The following is a 21,894-nucleotide window of genomic DNA, read 5'->3' as shown; positions in this document are numbered from 1 at the left end:
AATATATATTTTGATTAATTGAATTTATTTCCTAATTACATGTAAAAACCTTTTTTAATATTAATTTTTTTGAGTTCAAAATTCTCTTCTTCCCTCCCACCCTTCATCTACATCTTGGGAAGGCAATTGATATACAAGATCTTGTTGGCCCTGTGATTTCTAAGAGGACCAATAACATTACTGGGTGATGTCTTGACTTGCTTGTGAATTGGATTTAAGTGAGGCAGAATTTTACAGTCATCCACTTCACTCTCTCTTCTAGATTTATTGAAGTCAAGTGGCAAGACATGTGAAGTCATGAAAAATATATTTCTGTATTAGCCAGATGACATTAGGTTTTGTTGGTCACCATATACTCAGTACAAAATCCTAACCCCAAATCTCCAGATCTTTTCCAAATTAACTCCTTAAAATGTCTCTCCTGTTCTCTTTTTTACCTTAAATAGGACAGTAATTCAACTTCTTTTGGCATTGGTTTATTCATCTACAAAATGGAAACTTTAGATTGATCTTTAAATCTCCTTCCACTTTTCTAATTCTAAAATTCTAATGCTAAACAGAAGCAAATGAGTCCTTTCCTTCAGTTTGCCCAACCAGAGTACATTCCTTTTTCAGTGCTCCCCTTAGAAATTAAAGAAAGGAAAAACAGTCTAGGTCCCAAGTTTTTATTTAATAGGATGTATCTGACTCACCCCTGAAGGCTTTCTTTCTCCCCTCCCTCTTTTTTCCTCCTATTTCCCTCTCCTACCTGTCAGTGAAAGATAGAAAATATACAATAACTTGGGGGGAAGGGAGGAAAAACCAAGTTGAAAATTTCCAGGGCTCAAATAAACGCCTTGTACCTTTTTTTTTTCTCTTCACATTTGCCCTTTCTTCTTTAGATGGTGAGGTCTTCAGGTCAATGGCCACCTCTATGTTCATGTGTACTCTAGTGCTCACATCAGGGTTTGTTTTTGAATTTTTTTAACTGCCTTCTTTAATGAACTCAACAGCCAGCTTGAATAACATTCTTTTTTTTTATCTCAAATACTTATCCAACTTCCAAAGCATCTATATGATTGCTTATTCTGGTTTATAAGTCAGAGTAGAAAATGAGAATTGGGTACAGAGGGGAGAACTAGGGAAAGGAGGAGGTAGAGAGCAGAGGACAGTCAGAGAGAAAGTCTCAGACTTGCCCCCTTGGTACATTGCATGTTCCCCCCACCCACCCCAGGGTGTAAGGGAGCCCCTGCTCAATTTGCCTCTCTCCCAACCTTAGGTGGGTGCTCCCTGGCTCAAACTTTCAGCCTTCCTCTCCCTCCAGGTGTAGCTGAGTGATGCTTTGGGGAGTCAGAATGCCATATTACCCCTCAGCTACTCCATCAACATTTTCTTTTCCTTGTCCCATAGACTCAGTGTCATACTCTCACTCCTCTCAAAATAATGTACAACAGGAAGAAGTCTCCTCATCACCCTCATCCCCACTGTGAGAACAAAAACCATTCTGACTGTGCCTTCTAGAAACCATGGCTCTGTCCTTGTTATCTAATCAAAATAAGTGATTTCTGCAGTTGGAATTTTAGGAAAGCGAAGGAGGGAGGGTATTCTGTTTGTATGGTAGGGAAAGTAAGGGAGAGAGCCTGAAGACCAAGTGGAATCTTGTTGGAGTGCTCTTTCAGACTGCTCTTTTAGGTCATTGCCTAGATTACCGAGGCCTCTTTGTCCTGCTCTCCTGTTCCTGATGTCTCTCTCTTCCCCTCCTCTTTCAGTTGTTGCAAGAGGCCACCATGAGCTCACTCTGGTGTTCAGGAAGCGGGGATGTCATCGAAGATTGGTGTCGGTGTGACTCCAGTGCCTTTGGGGCAGATGGACTCCCCACTTGTGCTCCTCTCCCTCAGCCTGTGTATGTTTACTTTTCCCTTTTTCCCCTTTTGCATGCACACTCCATCTGTTCTTTCTTCCTTACTGTGATACCCAATCAGAGGTCTGGCCAAATGCTGATTTGTCCATGGATGTACTTCTCCTCCAACACCCACCTAAACAGCAGCTCAAGGGAGCTTGCAACTAGAACTATCCTCCTCCCTCCTTCACCTAAAGATGAATCAAGCAATAGTTTTGAAGTAAGAAGAAAGGAATGTGCTATTAAATCTCACCAAGTGGCCAAAGTTCTGTTCAATGCTACTTACATATATACAATCAACTGTTAGGGCAGATTTTGATCTTTTGCTACTAATACCTAGAATTTCTATAGCACTTTAAGGTTTATAAAAAGTGTTCTCATTTGGTGCTCATAACAAAACCTGGAGGTAGGTACTATTAATCTTCCCAAATTACAGATGGGGAAACTGAGGTAGAGAGATTAAAATGACTTGGCCAGGGTCAGGACATTATCAAGTATTTATTAAACAAGTATTATTTGCTAGGTATTATGTTAATTCCTGGGAATACAAACACTAGTAAAAAGAAAAGCAATATGCTGCTCTCAATGAGCTTACATTCTAATGGGAATAGACAAAAAATAAGAGGAATATGAAAGCAGGGTGGTAGGGAAGGTACCTGTCTTGCAATGAGATCTGGCTGATCTGGGCAGCCTTCTTAAATGAAGGTTGTGGGAGGAGCCATCAAATGAGAGGAAGTGGCTACAGAGGTGAAAGGCACTTCCCCTTAAAGTATGAATTGCAGAGCTAGAATGAGCATTAGTATGAAAAAATAGGGCATGGGAAAGGACTTCTAGAAATATCCTGGATATAAATATCTCTGGAGAAGATCCCACAGCTAATTAATGTCTGAGGTAGGATCTGAACTCATATCTTTCTGATGGCAAATCTAGAATCCACAGGTTTGGGGCATTATACCACTTTTAAGTCTTGATAGCCAAGCTTTACTACTTATTGCTTTGTGACCTTAAGCAAGTAATTTAATTTCTTTGCACCTGAGTTTCCTCAAATGTGTAATGAGGACTTAAGGCTAGATCACCATTCTAAATTTATGGATATTACACCATACTAGCCTTCTAAAGACTTAAAACCAAGCTGGGTAGACATTAATCCATAGTCTGGAACAAATATTAGCAAGCTAATTTTCTTTGTCAACTGTAATTATTTGTTTCAACTGTTTTTTCTCTTTACAATTATCATGGTCTCTTGGCTATTGAGGCTTGAATTTCACACATGTCTAAAAGGCATGAAGTCCTTCGCTTCTCATTTGTAGCTTAGCCTCAGTCAGTTTTCAGGGAATTGCAATTCCTGTTTTCAGGGAATTGGTGTTCTCAGGGAGGGAGATGTTTTCTTCCATAATCCAAAAAATAATTTTTCTTTACACATGAATAATTCATGACTTGGGTAATATTTGTTTTTGGTTTATAGAACATTGGAATCCGCTCAATATTTAGCAATAGAGATCCAATGTGTCATCCTTCCTCCTGACCCACCACTACGTATCAATCAACATGCTTTGAGTTTTGAGTTTCCCAGTAGTGGGAAATGCTACCTCTGTCAGACACACCATTTCATCCAGGCCATCTGGGAAACAGCACCATTTATGAGATTGCCAATCACAGTTATGGTTACTGCCAGGGAACCAAGATAATACTTGTTGGTCGATGGTCGTAGGAACAAGCTGAGGACAAGATGGAGAGAAATAGCTCAATCTTGGGAATGGAGTGTAGAGAATAGATATGTGTTTCCAACGTGCCTGGGGCAACACCCAAGAGCAGATAGGAAGGGTATAATAAAAGGTCTGTAGTTTATAGCTACCAGGTTTATGTAGAGAAGTTAGAGCAAGGTGGTGGGTTGAAATAATGTTGAAACACAAGATGCAATATGGAGTAATGGAGACTCTGTCTGCCAGTTTCAGAATGAGGAAGACAGGTTCAAATCTTGCCTCTGCCCCATACTACTCATGTGACTCTGGGAAAGTTGATTAACCACTTCATGCCCTGGAAAAAAATCTCCATGACTAGCAGTTGCAGAATATTTCCAGATCTATTTTGATAAAGAGAATTATCTTACCAGGGGTTCCTTACAGTGATGACATTAATAATAATAATAATAATAATAACTAGCATTTATATAGTTCCTGCTATGTATCAGGACTATGATAGGATGCATTCTATAATTATTACCTCATTGGAGGCTGGTGTTTCTATTATCTCCAGTTTATAGCTGAGGAAAACGAGGAAAATAATATGAAGTAATTTGCCCAGGGTCGGTCATCTGCTAGTAAATGTTTAAGTCCAAATTTGAACTCACACATTCTTGACTCAAGATCTAGTGTTCTATTCACTCTGTTGTCTAGTTATCTGGCTACAGACAGACAAACAATTTAAATCCAGACTTAGGATTTCAGTGACATAGGGAACTGACTCTAGGTCACTGCAAATCTCCTGCTAATCTAGGATCTTAGAGAGTTGCCTGGTGATACTGAGAAATGAAGTGACTTATCTAGGGTCACATAGCCAGCATTTGTCAGAGACAGAATTAGGATACTGGTCTTCTTGATTCTGACTCTCTACCTATTGTCCCATATCTTCATACTATCTTACCACACATACCTTTCCTAGCCTCATAGTAGTTATCTTTGTCCTTCGTCCTCACCTTACTAATATTATCTCATTTGATCCTCATAAAAATCTTAAGATAGTGTTGCTAATTATTATTAAGGAAACTGAAAAAAAAAACAGTGGATAAGTGTCCAAGATCACACAGCTACAAAGTGTCTAAAGTTGGATTTGAATTCAGGTTTTCTAGATTTCAAGCCCAGAGTTCTATTGTCTAAGCCACCTAATGGCTTATTTCTATGATATACAATCAGCAGCTAAGTGGCACAGTGGATAGAGTGCTATCACTGGATCTGAGCTCAAATCTGACCTTTGGCCTTTTCCAGCTATGTGAACATTTTGAAGTCACTTAACCCTGATATCCTCAGTTTCCTCATCTGTAAAATGAGCTGGAGAAGGAAATGACAAACCACTTCAGAATCTTTGCCAAGAAAATCCCCCAAAAGGAGTTATAAAGAGTTGGATACAACTGAAAAAATGACTAAACAACAGTTATAGACAACCAGTGATCGACCCATACTTTGACAATGGGTTAAAGGCAAGAGTAGTCCAAGCTTGGAGTTAGTGTCAGTCCTCATTTCTTTTTTTTCTTCTCTTATTCCACAGACTCCGACTTTCTACAGTTCATGAGCCTAGCAGCACACTGGTAGTATTGGAATGGGAACACTCAGAACCACCAATAGGGGTACAGATTGTAGATTACCTTATTCGCCAGGAGAAGGTCACTGATAGGATGGACCATTCCAAAGTGGAGACTGGTGAGTGACCCTTCCCCTAACTCTGGAGTGATGGAACAATGCCTTTTCCCTACTGCTGCTTCCAAGGAGGCTCTACTCCAGATCCCAAATATTCTGGGAGACACAAGGAGAAACCATTGGCCCTACCAGGGATAGTCCATCTTGCCCATTTAAGAACTGCTCAGTGGTGAACATCCAACAAAAGCTGTTTTGATTTTGCTTTTCTCTCTGTTTATAAAAGAGGTGTCCATTTCATAGCCTCTAGGCACTCTCTCAGAGCCACATTTAAATAAACAACATTACAATAAGCTGGTTGTGATGGCCCACAATTAGGAAACAATTCTCTGCTAACCACTGCCATGATTAGGGGGGCCAGGGGAAGATTCCTTTACTAATAAGCCCCCTCCAGGCAAAAGTCTGCCCAAACAGATGAATTTTGCCCCATGTTTTTGTCCTAAAGCAAACTCTGCCTCTGTCTGATTTAGCTAAGGAGGAAAAATTTCAAACTGGTTTGGGATTCTGCCATTGAAAGCTCCAGGGCCAATTTCTCCACCCAAGGAGAGGGAGGTCAGGATCAGTGTCCCTAATGTGATCTATGAATTTTTTAGGGTGGGTACCCTCAATGGGGGCACAGGGAACAGTCTGAGCCTGTTATAGGTATATAGAGCAGATGATCCAATAACCTCAAAATGGATTGAGCCATTTGTCCTCAGCCTTTTTGCCTGGCACATTGTCCAAGGAAGACTGGGTGAGGGACTAACCATTTTGTAGACCCTGATATAGCAAATATGCTAGAATCACTAGGATTTTATAGCCCTGATGAGTTCTTATAGGCAGTGAGGATTGACTATGTCTCCTATTCCTCACCCATGCTAAGAACATGAAGGAGCTTACATATGATGCTGAATAGACATAAGTACTCCCAGCATGCTCTATGTTTTGAGAGTCGAGGGGTATTTCCCTAGTTTCAATGTCCATGGATTATAGAAGCCTTGAAGGAGAGCATATCTTATACTAGGCCTTCATAAAAGTTATTTCCTTCCCCATTGTTTGGTCTTCTTTGATATTTCTTAAGCATTTTCATTTTCTTTTCCTTCTATACAGAAACAGTGTTGAGTTTTGTAGATGATATCATCTCTGGAGCAAAGTCACCTTGTGCCATGCCATCTCAGGTGCCTGATAAGCAGTTCAACACCATCTCTCTGATTATTCGTTGCCTGGAACCTGACACCACCTACATGTAAGTAACATTTCAATTAACTGGTGGTAAACAGTCCATGGTGGAAAGAATATTGGATTCAGAATCCAGGACCTGGGGTTCAGACTTTGTCAGCTATGACATCTCATATAGTTTTGACCTTGGGTAATTCCTTCATTTCTCTGCACCTCAGTTTCCTCAAATATAAATGAAAAGGTTAGACAAGATGACTTCTAAGTTTCCTTACAACTCTAAATCTTTGATCCTATTACTGGTAAGTTCTATATTCCTTCCAGCTGGCTCTTGCTATCTACTTTTCTCCAGTCAAGTCTACTGTGAGAGATATCAACTCTTCCAAGCATTGCCAGTTTATCTTCAGAAGGACAGTGAACCTCCCAATTGTGAACTATTCCCCATAACATCCCACCCACCCCCAACAGTCTGAAGATATTTTTAAACTCCTCATTGAGTGTGAATGCTTGGCATCATGCAATAGTACTGGGCTAAGTCAGAACACATGGGAAGAAATCCTGGCTCTTCGATTCTCTAGTTATATGACATTTATCTACCTGAGCCCTGGTTTCTTTGACTGTAAGATGACTTCAATGCTATTTGAACTACTTACCTGATTGGTAGAGTCGTGTCAAAAGTGTTTTCCAAATCATAAGATTCTAGATAAATATGAAGTATTATGATTATTACAAAGCATGAAAAAAGAGGGTAGCCCATGATAGAATCTGAGGCATGAGGGAAAAGTTGTTGGGTTCAGGCAGAATGCCCAGAGATGTAGTTCTGAGACTTCATGTACCCACCAAGTATGAAAATCACTTAACAGTTTACAGATCAGCTCATGAGAATAGAATCCCAGTAACCAGAAGAAGTCATTTCCATTTCAACAATCAAAAATTTCAAAGATGTGGAATGGAAAGGGGTGGGAGTGGAAAAGAAGAGTTGTAACCTGCAAGATAGGATGTAGGCAATCTTAAAGATTCAGAGAAGGAGAGATGGTACAACTATGTATAGATCCAAAAGGGGAAAAAAAGCACTAATGAAAAAGTTACATGGTATTCTAGGAATGGCATGCAAACTACATATGACAATATTCCAAAGAAAAGCCAATTTGTCCTTTAAGGATATCCAAATGGAATCATGCTCTGAATGACTGAGGGTAACTAGTGGAGTCATTTTTACTTAACCAGAATGGATTTGTAATTGACAGTATTATAAAATTTAATACAATTCACTAGGAGGGATGTCAAGAAAAAAAGAGCAAGAAGTTTGGTTTTATTTTTGTTTCTCTTTTGGTGTAGCCCATGTTGTATCTGTACCCTAAATTAGTTTAGGATTCAGGGTATTGTCTTAGTAGTAGCAGTAGCAGCAGCAGCAGCAGCAGCAGCAGTAGTAGTAGTAGTAGTAGTAGTAGTAGTAGTAGTAGTAGTAGTAGTGTAGTGGTAGTAGTGGTAGTGGTAGTGGTAGTAGTAGTAATAATAACTAGCATTTATATCTTGCTTTAAAGTACTTTAAAAAGTCAGCCAGTCAACTCATTTGACTTAACAATTCTACAAGATAATAGTAGCATTGACCTCATTACACAGATGATGAAAGAGAGATGCAGAAAGATGAAGTGAGTTGTCTAGGGTCACGGGGTGTCTGAGGCAGGGTTGAAACTTGGTCTTCCCTACTTCAAGTCCTACATTCCATCCACTGTGCCTTCTAGCTGGCTAATTATATGGTAATGATATATCAAAGTGATGAGAGAACTAGATGAAGGAACCATCATCCCTGGTGTCCTCTTTGTTGCTGGAAATGTACAAGGATACTTGTTGGTGAGTCCAGAGAAGATGGACTTACTCTAATGAGTATGTTTATTCAAACAAAAATCAGGGGTTGTTTATCCATCTTTTCAATGGTTCATAAAAGACTAATAATAAGCAATCAGGCACTGTGTTAAGAGCCCAGCACAGAGTAGATATTTAATAATTGTTTATTAATGGATTGTCTAATGCTGATAGAAGAAGCGAGCTAGAAGGTACATTCAAACATTAAACAACTGATGTCTAGTGGGGTTAAATAAATAAATTAAATCAATTAGATCTTAGGGTCACCTTCTGAGGAAGCAAGAATTAGAACCCAAGCATCCTGACTCCTTTTGCAGTTTTCTTTGCACAATACCATGATGCCCATCTGTAAGATTCCTTTCTTAACAACGGGATTACTTAAACCAGAATAATGGTCATGGGAAAAAGGGATTAAATTGGTTCAGTTTGTTCCTGATGACAGATTTGGAAGCTGCCAGGAGACAAATTTAGGTCTTCTAGCAGGTAAAAATTTCCTAGAAATTAGAGCTGTCCATAACTGGAAAGGACTATCATGAGAGGTAGTGAGTGAGTTTTCCCTCATTTAAGGTTTTACATGAAAAGATAAGTTACTCCTGTTAGGTATTTTTGAATTGGAGACCATGAACTTTAAAATATAGATATAGATATAGATGTATTTGATATTTGCATTTCAAAATAATTGGTTTCATTTGAATCCTAAACATTTTGTTTTATGCATGCAAAACCAATATTCTAAGAAGGGGTCCAGTGGCTTCACCAGCCTGCCAAAGGGGTTCATGACACAAAAATGGTTAAGCATTTCTTTAGGGAATTGTTCCAGGCTAGATTGAACCAGATGGCCACTGAGGTCCTTTCCAACTCCAGGATTCTAGGACTTTTCTGAATTCAGAGAATAGGAGGAATGAGTCAGATAGAAGGGATTAGCTCAAACTGCCAAGCCCGCAGGGAGAAGATCCATGAAAAGGAGAGGCAAGGGCAGCTAATTCATGAGAATAAGCAGGGGACTACTCCATGCTCATCAGGTTCCAGGCCGTTAAGCCTCTAAGAGACCTCAGAGTCAGATCCAACTCTGTGTTTGCTCACATGCTCACGCGCCCCCAGTAAGTGTAGTTATTAGCATGCCAACTGAGGTCTGAATAAACATAGCCTGGGAGACCATGTTGTAATAAGCACAGACCTTTAAAGACTATGAATGTGATTATCCATTAGCTCACTAGACAAGGTGCATGACTTCTCTTCGGTTCAGAAGAGCATAGAGTTCTCTTGCTGCCTAATAAATGTTAAATAATAATAATATTAACAATGATGATGATGATGATATAAGGGCAGCACATTTATGTACTGTCTGGACACAGCATTGCCACTTTAAAAATGTGTTATGCCCTACCTGATCTTTATAGCAGGATGAATGTCCCAGATTTTCAGCTTATTAAGAATCTCTAAGTGTCTTGTTCTGTTGAGGAAAATAGGGGTAACTTCATTATCAGTGCTGACCCTTTTTCCATTTAGAAATGGAGAGAGTCTGAAGACCTATACCTCGTTACCATCTTGTGGTGTACAGATAAATTAGCAGCTAATTCATGGTATTTCACGAGGCTATTAATGATATAGAAAAATTAATTTATATACATACATATGTGTAGTACATATATATGCATACACATATTATAATCCTTTGCAGGCAATCTTTAGTCTTTTCTCACATTTAGGTTTCATTGGTTTCCATTCTGCATTCTAAATCTTACTTATTCAAGTCAGTGTTCTATCTCCCACCCCTTTGTTTTTCCATGAACTGTCTCATATTTGGAATGCTCTCTCTTCTTCCCTTCCATTTATAATCACTATCTCCCCTCAAAGATGCATCTCCTCCCTACTGAAATAACTTTGGATTGACAATATGGACGTGTACATATATTTACATATTTATATATTTCATATTTCAGCATGTATTTCTATATAATACATACAGATAACAAATATATATGTATATTTTGCTATCAATCTATATGTCTGTCTGTCTATCTGTCTGTCTATCTATTTATATCTCTATCACATTGACTTGTATTTTGCTTTTTTATATCTTCCCAAAACAATGGAAATATAAATTCATTGAGAGCAGAGATGGTTCTCATTTTCTCCTTTTTATCTCAAGCTCCTAGCTCATAATGGGTACTTGATATATACTTGTCCAATTGAATCAAATTGCATTCAATAGTATGGGCTCCTATATGAGCACCAAACTCTGCCAGACTCACAGAGAAAGGGCTTCTAAGAGTTTTTAAGGGACAGTAAAAATTTGTAAGAGGAGGAATATCCATTAGAGTACCTGAAACCTTCACAAAATTGGTAAGAAAAGGTGAATGATAATTTCATCAATTCTTCCCCTTTCTTGCACCTCTCTAGCAGTTGCTCTTCATTTGGATTTGTTGTTGATAAATTGGATCATTCATTCATTCAGTCCTTCTATAGACATTTATTGTGTATCCACTATGTGCCAGGCACTGTGCTAAAGGTTGTGGATTGAAAGACAAAATGGATCAAAGAATCATTAATTTTGGAAGGACTCTAGTATCCATCCAGTCCAATCATTTACCAAAGGACACCTCAATTTAACATAATCAACATCTGGTCATTCAGTCTCCACTTAAAGACCTCCCAGAAAGGGCAACTCTTCATCTCCTGATTCAACTCACTTCACTGTCAAACAGTTCTAATTGTTGGGGATTTCCATTTTGTGTTTGGTTGTTTCATTGGTTGGTTGTTTTTTGTTCAGGCCAACAAGTCAAAATCTGCACCTATTCAATTTTTACCATTCCTCCTGGTTTTGCCTTCCATAGCCAAATATATCAATCCTAATCCATCCTCTACATAAATCTTCAAATACTTGAACACAGTTAGCATGACCCATGTTGTGTCTTCTTTTCTTAAGAATAAACATAGCCAATACATTCTCCAATGACATGGATTCAAGGTCTTTCTACTTGTCCTCTTCTGAATATTCTTCAGGTTTTTAATGCCCTTCTTAAATCATGGCTCTGAGAACTGATCATGAGACTTAAGATCGGGGCTGATAAGAGCATGGGGCAGAATACAGGGAATATCCCCCTACTATTCCTGGAAAATACTGCTTCAAACGCATTCCAAGATTTCATTAGTTTTTCTTTCTTCCTTTTTTTTTGACTGCCATATATTCCTTAAGAGTCCATGACATTTCCCCATTGCAGTCACTATCTATCCAGATTCCTTTACCACCTGCAAAAATGATTTTTATACCCAAGTGCAAGACTTTATATCTATTGATTAGACTCAATCCAATTCTCTAAATCAACAAGATCTTTTTGGATCAGACTTTGTCATCCACTATTTTGCCTATCTCTTCCAGCTTTAAGGATCTTACCTTCTACAAGCAGCTGGGCATTTAGATGATACAGTGGATACAGTTATAGATCTGTGTTCCAGAAAAATTGAGTTTGACCTTAAATATTAAATATGTGACCTGGGCAAGTCACTTAAACTCTCATGCAGTTTCTTCATCTGTAAAATGGGAATAATAATAGTACTTACTACTCAGAATTGTCATCAGGATCATATCAGATAATAATTGTAATGTGCTTAGCAAAATGTCTGGCAGATAGTAAGCACTATATAAATTTAGCTGTTGTTGTAAAATAATAATAATTATGAATGAGTTGCCCTCCCTAGGTGTTAAAAGTGGTTGCTTGCAGGGTCAATGTGAACCAATATTGAAGTAGCACCTGTTAAATCTGATTGGACTGAATATTTAATTGGTCACCAGGGATTTAACATCTAAATCCCCAAAATGAATTAATGAATTACTAAAGTAAAATGGAATTTATGGTAGTTTATTTTTACAATAGAGGGAAGATATTAAGGAAGAGAGAAAAGGGGGGAGGGAGAGAGAGAGAGAGAGAGAGAGAGAGAGAGAGAGAGAGAGAGAGAGAGAGAGAGAGAGAGAGAGAGAGAGAGAAAGAGAGAGAGAGAGAGAGAGAGAGAGAGAGAGAGAGAGAGAGAGAGAGAGAGAGAGAGAGAGAGAGAGAGAGAGAGAGAGAGAGAGAGAGAGAGAGAGAGAGAGAGAGAGAGAGAGAGAGAGAGAGAGAGAGAGCTTCCTATGAGTCAGGTAGAAATTCTAAGGCCCCAACCAGGGGAAAGGAGTCTCAAGATGATGGGCCTTTCCTGGAGGCTCACAACTCCAGAAAGGGCAAGGAAGGAAGTCAGCCTTAACACTCCCCACATTGTCAGTTCAATCAGCAGATTCTTTTATCAGTCTCGACTCTAGCAGACTCCACTCCAAGTGTCTCTTTCAAACTCCAAGTGTCCTTCTTCACTACAAGTCTCTCTTCACTCCAAGTGACTCCCTTCAAGTGTATCCCTGTGTGATCTCTGTTTCCACTTTTAAAGACCTTTTTCTTTTTGTCACTTCCCCTAAATTTTTACATCTACCAATCACAATCCATGCTCCACTCCAGGACTGCCCAGTCTTTCACACATAGGTCACAGACCTCCCACTCAATGTATGAAATGGGTGTTCACACCTTTTTTTGTGGTTAAAATCCAAAATGGATAGATCTCCATACTCAAATCAAGTATTGTGCTTTACACTTTGGGGATTAAGATCTAAAAATAGATAGGGGATTACAATTTAATCTTCACAATCAAGGACAAGCTAAGTACCTTCATTGTTATAATCAGGAGAGAGCCAAATCCAATCTTCACACACCCAAAAGGGGCCACTGGGAATTGAGGATATATTGGTTATTTTTGAGCTATCTACCTTTACCAAGATGTTGAAGAAAAATCATTTGATATGTTTGCAAAGTGCTTAGGAACCTTAGAGCAACCTCCAAACTGACTTGAGAAAGCAGAAGCAGCTATTCATAGATAACCATGTAAAATTTGACAAAGTATTTTCTTGACAACCTTTTGAAGTAGGTCTTATGAGCATTGATTTTGGGCTGAACAGAACTTTAGAAGTCATTGAGAACAACTCTCCCATTTTACACATGATTAAAAAAAAACTTTAGACTCAAAGATTAAGTGACTTTTCCAAGGTCACATAGCTAATAAGTATGAGAAGTGGTGCTAAACCCTTTCAGACTCCAAATTCTGGACAGAATCAACTCTTCCAGACAAAGACATTCAATTTCTGCCTCTGATGTCAACATGTTTTGTGACCTTTAGAAATTTACTCAACCTCTCTGAGGTTTAGTGTGGTGGAGGATATCTTATTGAAAGACCTTTAATCATAAGCAGACTTGTTGTGAAAGGGGTTAGAGTCAACAAGAGGCAAACTACATGGTAATTTATTTTCTTCTTCTAACTTATTAGCTGTAAGATTTTTGGAAAGACATGTAATACCTCTGAGCTTCAGTTTTCTAATCTGTAAGATGAGAATAACAATACTTTCACTCCTTACCTCATAAGGCTATTACAAATATCAAATGAAATGGTATAAAGGGGAGAACTGAAACATACAAAATATTGTACCAATATTATATGGTTTGTGATTATTTTACTCTTAATAAGACTCCCCCCCACACAGCCTTCTGATAAATTTACAAGCTTACAAATGAAGCCTTCTAGGATTGTAAAGTGAACATGCTATCATAGGAAAACAGCAATCCAATATTGGAATATTCTGTTTTGGAAAATGGTAAGTTCTCCATTTCTGGAAGCCTTAAAACAAAGACTAGATAACCACTTCAGTAAATCATAGAGGAGATTCTTCTGTAGCAATGGATGTTGAATTAAGATGGCCTTTGAGTTGCTTTCCAACTCTATGATTCTACATAAGAGGGTAGATTGAATACCTACCAAATGGTAGACAAAAGACAATTAATATGGAAGAATTTGGATTGCCATTACATATCAGAATGGATATGGTTTATTTATCTAGCAGCATTTCCTGCTTGTTTTGCAAAATAATGGTGTAAGTAAACCTCAAACTTCTGAGTCTCAAAGCAGTCTCTCTTGGGCAAGGCATACCTTCAGAACTAACTCTGCATTCTAGAGCACTCTTTTTATTAGATGGCTTTCTCAAAGATATCATACTAATGATATTGATGTCTTTTCACACTCCCTGTCAGGTTTACCCTGTGGGGAGTGGACAACACAGGACGACGTTCCAGACCAAGTGATGTAATAGTGAAGACCCCCTGCCCAGTGGTAGATGATGTGAAAGCCCAAGGTAAGAAAGAGATCCAGGGCTTGATTTAAAAAAAAGTTTTGTGATAGAGATTCCTTCTTTTTACTAAGAGAAGAGAGCCAAAGAGGCCCAGTCCTTACATATTGGAAGGAATGACCTCTTTCTCTCCCCTTCTTTGTTTAACTACCACTTTCCTCATAAAAACTTTTCTCAACATTCTTACTTTCTAGTGTTTTCCCTCCAAAATAAATTATATTATAGCTGATTTGCTATAGCTGGTATATATTTAAATATGTAAATATTGTCTTCCTCCAATAGAATATAAGCTCTGAGAGTCAGGAGGGGGATTTTTTTTTCCTTCCTTTGGATTTCCAGTGCTTACTGAAATCCCTAGCTCATAGCAAATGTTTATAATTGCTTGTTGATTGATAAAGTTTGGATAGAAAGTACTAGACTTAGTATTAAAACATTAGAATTGATTAGAATTATCTTTTAACATTGAAATGAAGAGGTATTGGTAATAATTCAGAGAACAGGAATTATTTCTTCACCATGGAGTCTTTCAACCAGGACTGATGTTTTCTGGAGAAAATCATGAAATAGACAAAGTTTGTCTTCAGAAAATCTTGTTTTCTTGAAAGCTTTCTATCCATTCTCCCAAGACCACACATACAGGGCCCTCCTGCTTCTTCTTCCCTGGAATATCTCACTGTGGCTTCCCAAGCAGGGCTAACCTCCCTGTGGAGCACCTCATCCTCTGTGGTTTCCCAGACTTTTGTGGCATCCTGGGTTAGTTAGGTTCTGATAATCTATTCAACTCTACAAGGGAAGAACCCCCAAGTCAGTTAGAGAACTGGACCCTTTCTCTTTAGTGAGTGCTGCCTTCTTAGGGACCTAGAGAGTTATCTCCTGTCATATGTACTGCCTTTGTTGAGCTAACCCTCTCACCCTGTTGCTAGAGAGTCAAGAAATCCTACCTTCAGGTGATTCCCATCTTCCTGAGAAGTCATTTGGCAGTTTTTAGCACCCACTATGCAGTAGGAATTGAGGTAAACCATGTACCTATGCATTATATTACCTTTCATCTCAGAGGGGCAAATAAGAGCCAATGCCTTTCTTTGTAACACACAAATCCTCAGTATCCAAGAGTACTAGTGGAAGACAAGGCCCATGATATCTCTTCCACATCATGACTCTGCCCCCCCCCAACCCTTGTAGTTCTAGATCTTGCTTAGCCCCAGAACTCCTTGATTTTACCCCTAAACTTGGCATTGTCTGGGAATATTCTGCTCTTCTTTCCAGGAGTCTTAGTCTAAAAGATTATAATTCTCAGGATCTCCTTCTCAACATGCAGGAGAGTTGGTCCCAGAATTGTTCAGCTTATCCAGGGATTCCTCTCCTGCTCAGCCCTGGCTTCCATCTCCATTTCCTCACATTTCAGCTTGGCCCAAGAACTCCTCATCATTCTGCTGCCTCCTCTATCTATTGACATTTCTGGGGCTTGGGCATAGAAGATGCTTAATGAATATTTTATTTCAATTCAATTTGGCTGGTAATTATTAAGTTCTTATTAGATATTAGACTTAGAACTGGGAGGGAGGAAGTGGACAAAAGTATATACAAAATAAATATAAAGTAATATCGAAGGTGAGGGCTAATAGCTGGAGTTATCAGGAAAGGTCTTTTGTAGGAGAGAAACTTTGATCTGAAGTTTGGATGGAGTGAGGGATTTCAAGAGGTGTAGGTAGGTGAAGAGAGAAAGAGAGTTCCAAGCTTAGGGGACAACCTGTGACAAGTCTTAGAAATGAAGGATGGAATGTCATGTAAAGGGAAAAGCAGACAGATTAATGAAGTGGGAAAGCAGAGTGCATGGGGGAGAGTAATGTGAAATATTGATCAATTGTCAAATTGCATTTCTTATTCTAGGGTAGGAAGAACAAGTGACAAGGAAGGAAACATACCTAATTTTGCCACTTATTTGCTGGTATGGGTTCAGAGCACAGGTTGTTGTTGTTGTTCAGTAATTATATCCAACTGTTCATAGCTCCATTTGAAGTTTTCTTGGCAAAGATACTGGAGGGGTTTGTTCTTTCCTTCTCCCGCTCACTTTATAGATAAGAAAACTGAAACAAACAGTTAAGTGACTTACCCAGGATCACACAGCTAATCAATATCTGAGACTAGATTTGAGCTCACCTTTTCTTGATCCAGGCCCCTGCATCTTCTAGCTCCCCAAATTATGGGCACCATTTCAGAATGTGTGTTCTGGTTAATTAGTTGTGTTATGAGCATTGTACAATCACCAAGGATCTCCTCAACATTCAGGCATATTCTGAAACCTGTTGTACTAAGACAGGGAAGAGAGGTCTCTAAGAAGGAGATTTGACAGTGATGAGAGATTTTACTTATTAACTGTACAGGGGTGCACAGCTCCTTGCTGAGTTCCCTGACTCTATGATTTCTATCCATGCCCACAAAATATGTCAATTTGTTCTTATACATCCTAGATCCTTGCCTAAGGAAGTCTATCTCCTCAGACCAAATAAGATGAGAAGTTAATTTGGTGTAAAGTTGCTGAATCAGTGTTTCCAGATCCCATTAGCTAAAGCTGGGTGACTGTAGCAAGGAACAAGTTCTACTAATTGAGCACATTCTCAAAAATTAATATAATTCTAGCATATCCCAAATCCTCATGTTTTACCTGCTTTTAACCTATATGGAGGTCATAAATAGAACTCATTCTTATATGAATATAAATCTATTAAACAAGATAAATTACTGTTCCAATAACTTAGAGCATCACCCAATTATCTAGGAGGAAGGCAGGTCTTCCCAGCTTAGTGATCCCCAGGCTAAATTCACCCTGTTTGATTTAACTGATTCAGGATATATGTGGCATATTTGGCAGAAGAACTGTCCTCTATCCTCCTTAAGTGCCCCTCAACACACCCCCATTACAGATTTTCCTTCTAAATTGACTCCGTGTCTTATATATACTTAACTCATTACCTGTTGCTCCCATTAGTATAGAATCTCCCTGAGGGCATGAATAATTTTTGTCTTTCTTTACATCCTCAGGACTTAGCACCATGACTGACATATTTTAAATCTTAATAAACACTTACTGAGGGACTGTATGTCAGAGTAAGACACCTCTGTAAACAAGCATTAGCTGGTGTTTTTACTAAATCATTTTCCCTAGAGGAAGGAAAAAGTAGGCACCAAAAATAAATATAGCATTCCCTTCCACATCTTTCTATACGGTCTCACCCATCTACTCTAACTGGTGGCCATTGGTTATTTTCTCAGTTGAACTAAGGTTCTTCTTGCAAGCTCAAAAATGGCAGAATATCTGAAAGGTAATTAGGGCATGTGTCTAGCATGCCATCCATTTCTTTGTATAATCAATTGGTTCTGCACATAAGTACTCATTTGGCTTTCTCACTGAAGATTATAATAAAGGTCCATTGGACTTTGGAATTTAAGTTTCTGATTCACTGGCATTAAGTTCTCCATGGTCTAGTAGAGGATTGCCTAAATAGTAAGTCAGATATTTAGAATTCAGTCCACTTAAGTCACTGGATTAGTTAAGAACTTTGTTCTCCTCAAAGAGCTTTAATTTTCTTTCTATTAAGTGTAGTGCATGAGTTAAATACAGTTAACACAATCTCCTTGTCTTTCTCCACATTTCATGAATAATTAAATAGAAAGTAGAAATCTTGGATGATGGAGTTCTTCTTGGCAATTTTTTAACACATCTATTCACTCCCTATACTTTTATGCAAATAATTATAAGAAATAAATCCCCTTTCTAATTTGACATTGACTGGTAGCAGTTCAACTGACACATGAACCGACATGAAAGAGGATGAACCCCAAATGGATATTTCCCACCTAGATTCAGGGTATCCCTTTTTCTCCTACATTCTTACTACTCTAGTCTTTCCTTTTAACTTTTTGTTCTGTGACACCTCCTCCTTTTTCCAGGAATATCCCTCCTATATTCTTGTGGATCATTCCTTGAATATATGACCTCTGATTATCATGGAAACAACCCTCCTCTGGGGAAGAGTGAAGAGATATAGTGGAAAATGTGACTTTTTAAAAAATCCCCAGCAAGGGGCCTATCTTTTTCATGACATCTACTTCTTCAGACTTAATAGCAAGGCTTTATTCTCTTTTGTAAAGTGATCAAGCATTAATCCTTGAGAAATAACATAACTTCCAGCTGCCTAGATGGCACAGTGAATAGAGCATTAGATATGGAATCAAGAGAACTTGAGTTCAAATCTAGCTTCAGACACTCACTAGCTGTGTGGCTCTCATCTGCCTCAGTTTCCTTATCTATAAAATGGGGACAATAATTGTTCCTACCTCCCAGGGTGGTTATTGAGGATAAAATTAGGTAATATTTATAAAAATACTTCACAGAATTTGAAGCACTATATGAAATATAAGCTATTGTTACTAACTATTGACTGCTTAGTTCGAGAAAATCAAGAATTCTGAGGATTCAAAGCTGTTAAGAATCTTCCTTAAACTGCTCTTATTTCGAATGGAAGTATAGGAACTCACAAAGTCTTAGTTGATGTGAATTTTGAATATCCAAAGGCTATGGCCAAAGCCGAATCTGATCATTATTTACCATCAGGACTATACTATAACTATAAATGTTTCATTAAATGAGATAATGTAATAGCTATGCTTTACAAACTTTAAAGACACTTTTGCAATGTATCCATTGGCTCATCTTATCTATAATCTCTGAAACATGGCAGAGAGGACTGAGACTTCCTTTAAATCATATGGCTTGAGTTTAATCATGTTCTATTAGAGGAGTATTTTGACTTTAAACATTGAGGTCCTTACAACTGTGGGGTTTCAGTGATACTTTCCCTTAGGATAGAAACCTCCCTAAGACATCATTTCTAGGACCTGCATAAACTGCAGGGCCACAAAGAATCCTGAGAGGTTATTGATCTACTTAGGATAAGCACTGTGGTGTGAACAGCCATCATCAAGGTACACAAAGAAGTATCAGGTTAGAGTTTAAAACGTTACCAAGTTGGAAATTTCCTTTGGATAATCCTATGTGTTCAAAGTGAATTCTGTATAACTGGCACTATCGTGAGGTATGTCTCCCATAAATAAGTGATGCTTTTTGTTCAGTTCAACTGATTCAATGGAAAAGACACTAAAGATGACCTGTCTTAGGACCCGAGTTCAACACTGGACCTGAACACTTATTATTGTCTGTGACCTTAGGGTCAACCTCTTGTGCTTTAGTTTTCTCATCTACAAAATGAGAGAATTAGACTAGGAGATCTATAAGGTCTCTTTTGGCATTAAATCTGTGACCCTATGAAGTCAGTTCAGCAAGCATCCATTAAGTACTGACTGTTTACCAGGCATTTTGCTTGGTCCTGTTCATTATATTCTGGTGATTGTCATGCAGGGAGAGAGAAGTGAATATATAAAAAGAATTCAAAGTAATTGCATAGGAGTCCAGGTAGAAAAAAATAAATGAGTGAGGGATTGGGAAAGATTCCATGTCCAAGATGATATTTGATCTGATCCTTGAAAGAAGATGAGGTAGAAATAAGAAGAGATTTTTTTCTAGGGATAGTTGATAGCCTTTGTGAAGTCATAGATATGAGATATAGAATATCATGTGCCACAGGCGAGGTCCACCCTCACTCACGACTCCAAGGATTCCCAACAGGTGGTGAATGATCAGTCAAAAAAATAACAAATAGAAGACAGCTTAATCATTAAGGCCATGGGGCTGCTTTGCATCTGATAGTTGCTCTGACATCCCCAGGCTTGGTTTTTATTTTTATACCCATTTTCTTAGCACATAGATACATTACCTAACACACATGTCTAAATGGAGATAATTGGAAAAGTGATACAGTAACTTTTAACAAATCACTTGATTAACATTCTATATTCTTATATTGTGATTACAGACAGCATACAGGATAAATGATTTCATCACAGGTGGCTTAATTTTCTCATTATCCTGTGAGAAGTTTTGAGCTTACAAACAATCAAGGAAAATTACTTATTTCTTTTAATAAAATGGAATAATTAATCAACAGTTCTTTTTTTTTTTTAAATATATTTTATTTGATCATTTCCAAGCATTATTCGTTAAAGACATAGATCATTTTCTTTTCCTCCCCCCCACCCCCCATAGCCGACGCGTAAGTCCACTGGGCATTAGATGTTTTCTTGATTTGAACCCATTGCTTTGTTGATAGTATTTGCATTAGAGTGTTCATTTAAAGTCTATCCTCTGTCATGTCCCCTCAACCTCTGTATTCAGGCAGTTGCTTTTTCTCGGTGTTTCCACTCCCATAGTTTATCCTTTGCTTATGAATGGTGTTTTTTTTCTCCTGGATCCCTGAAAGTTGTTCAGGGACATTACACCGCCCCTAATGGAGAAGTCCATTACGTTCGATTATACCACAGTGTATTAGTCTCTGTGTACAATGTTCTCCTGGTTCTGCTCCTCTCGCTCTGCATCACTTCCTGGAGGTTGTTCCAGTCTCCATGGAACTTCTCCACTTTATTATTCCTTTGAGCACAATAGTATTCCATCACCAACATATACCACAGTTTGTTCAGCCATTCCCCAATTGATGGGCATCCCCTCGTTTTCCAGTTTTGGGCCACCACAAAGAGCGCAGCTATGAATATTTTTGTACAAGTCTTTGTGTCCATTATCTCTTTGGGGTACAGACCCAGCAGTGCTATGGCTGGGTCAAAGGGTAGATATTCTTTTGTCGCCCTTTGGGCATAGTTCCAAATTGCCCTCCAAAATGGTTGGATCAGTTCACAACTCCACCAGCAATGAATTAATGTCCCTACTTTGCCACATCCCCTCCAGCATTCATTACTTTCCTTTGCTGTTATGTTAGCCAATCTGCTAGGTGTGAGGTGATACCTCAGAGTTGTTTTGATTTGCATCTCTCTGATTATAAGAGATGTAGAACACTTCTTCATGTGCTTGTTAATAGTTTTGATTTCTTTATCTGAGAACTGCCTATCCATTTCCCTTGCCCATTTATCAATTGGAGAATGGCTTGATTTTTTGTACAATTGATTTAGCTCATTATAAATATGAGTAATTAAACCTTTGTCAGAGGTTTCTATGAAGATTTTTTCCCAATTTGTTGTTTCCCTTCTGATTTTAGTTATATTGGTTTTGTTTGTACAAAAGCTTTTTAGTTTGATGTAGTCAAAATTATTTATTTTACATTTTGTGATTCTTTCTATATCTTGCTTGGTTTTAAAGCCTTTCCCCTCCCAAAGGTCTGACATGTATACTATTCTGTGTTTACCCAATTTACTTATGGTTTCCTTCTTTATGTTTAAGTCACTCACCCATTTTGAATTTATCTTGGTGTAGGGTGTGA

At 38.3% G+C, this 21,894-nt stretch overlaps 1 protein-coding gene across 4 annotated transcripts in view; it reads left to right on the top strand.

Annotated features, from left to right (window-relative positions):
• ASTN1 (astrotactin 1) overlaps positions 1-21,894 on the top strand; it is a 505,111-nt gene that overhangs the window by 460,225 nt on the left and 22,992 nt on the right. For all 4 annotated transcript variants that reach the window (XM_007480837.3, XM_056815583.1, XM_001373628.5 and 1 more), the window contains 4 exons: positions 1,749-1,882; positions 5,144-5,295; positions 6,379-6,514; positions 14,415-14,515. In XM_007480837.3, the coding sequence (XP_007480899.1) occupies positions 1,749-1,882; positions 5,144-5,295; positions 6,379-6,514; positions 14,415-14,515 (523 nt within the window). The remainder of the gene's footprint in view (positions 1-1,748; positions 1,883-5,143; positions 5,296-6,378; positions 6,515-14,414; positions 14,516-21,894) is intronic.

Source organism: Monodelphis domestica, chromosome 2 (assembly GCF_027887165.1).
Source record: "Monodelphis domestica isolate mMonDom1 chromosome 2, mMonDom1.pri, whole genome shotgun sequence".
NCBI lineage: Eukaryota > Metazoa > Chordata > Mammalia > Didelphimorphia > Didelphidae > Monodelphis > Monodelphis domestica.
This window is presented reverse-complemented; position numbering and strand designations above follow the sequence as displayed.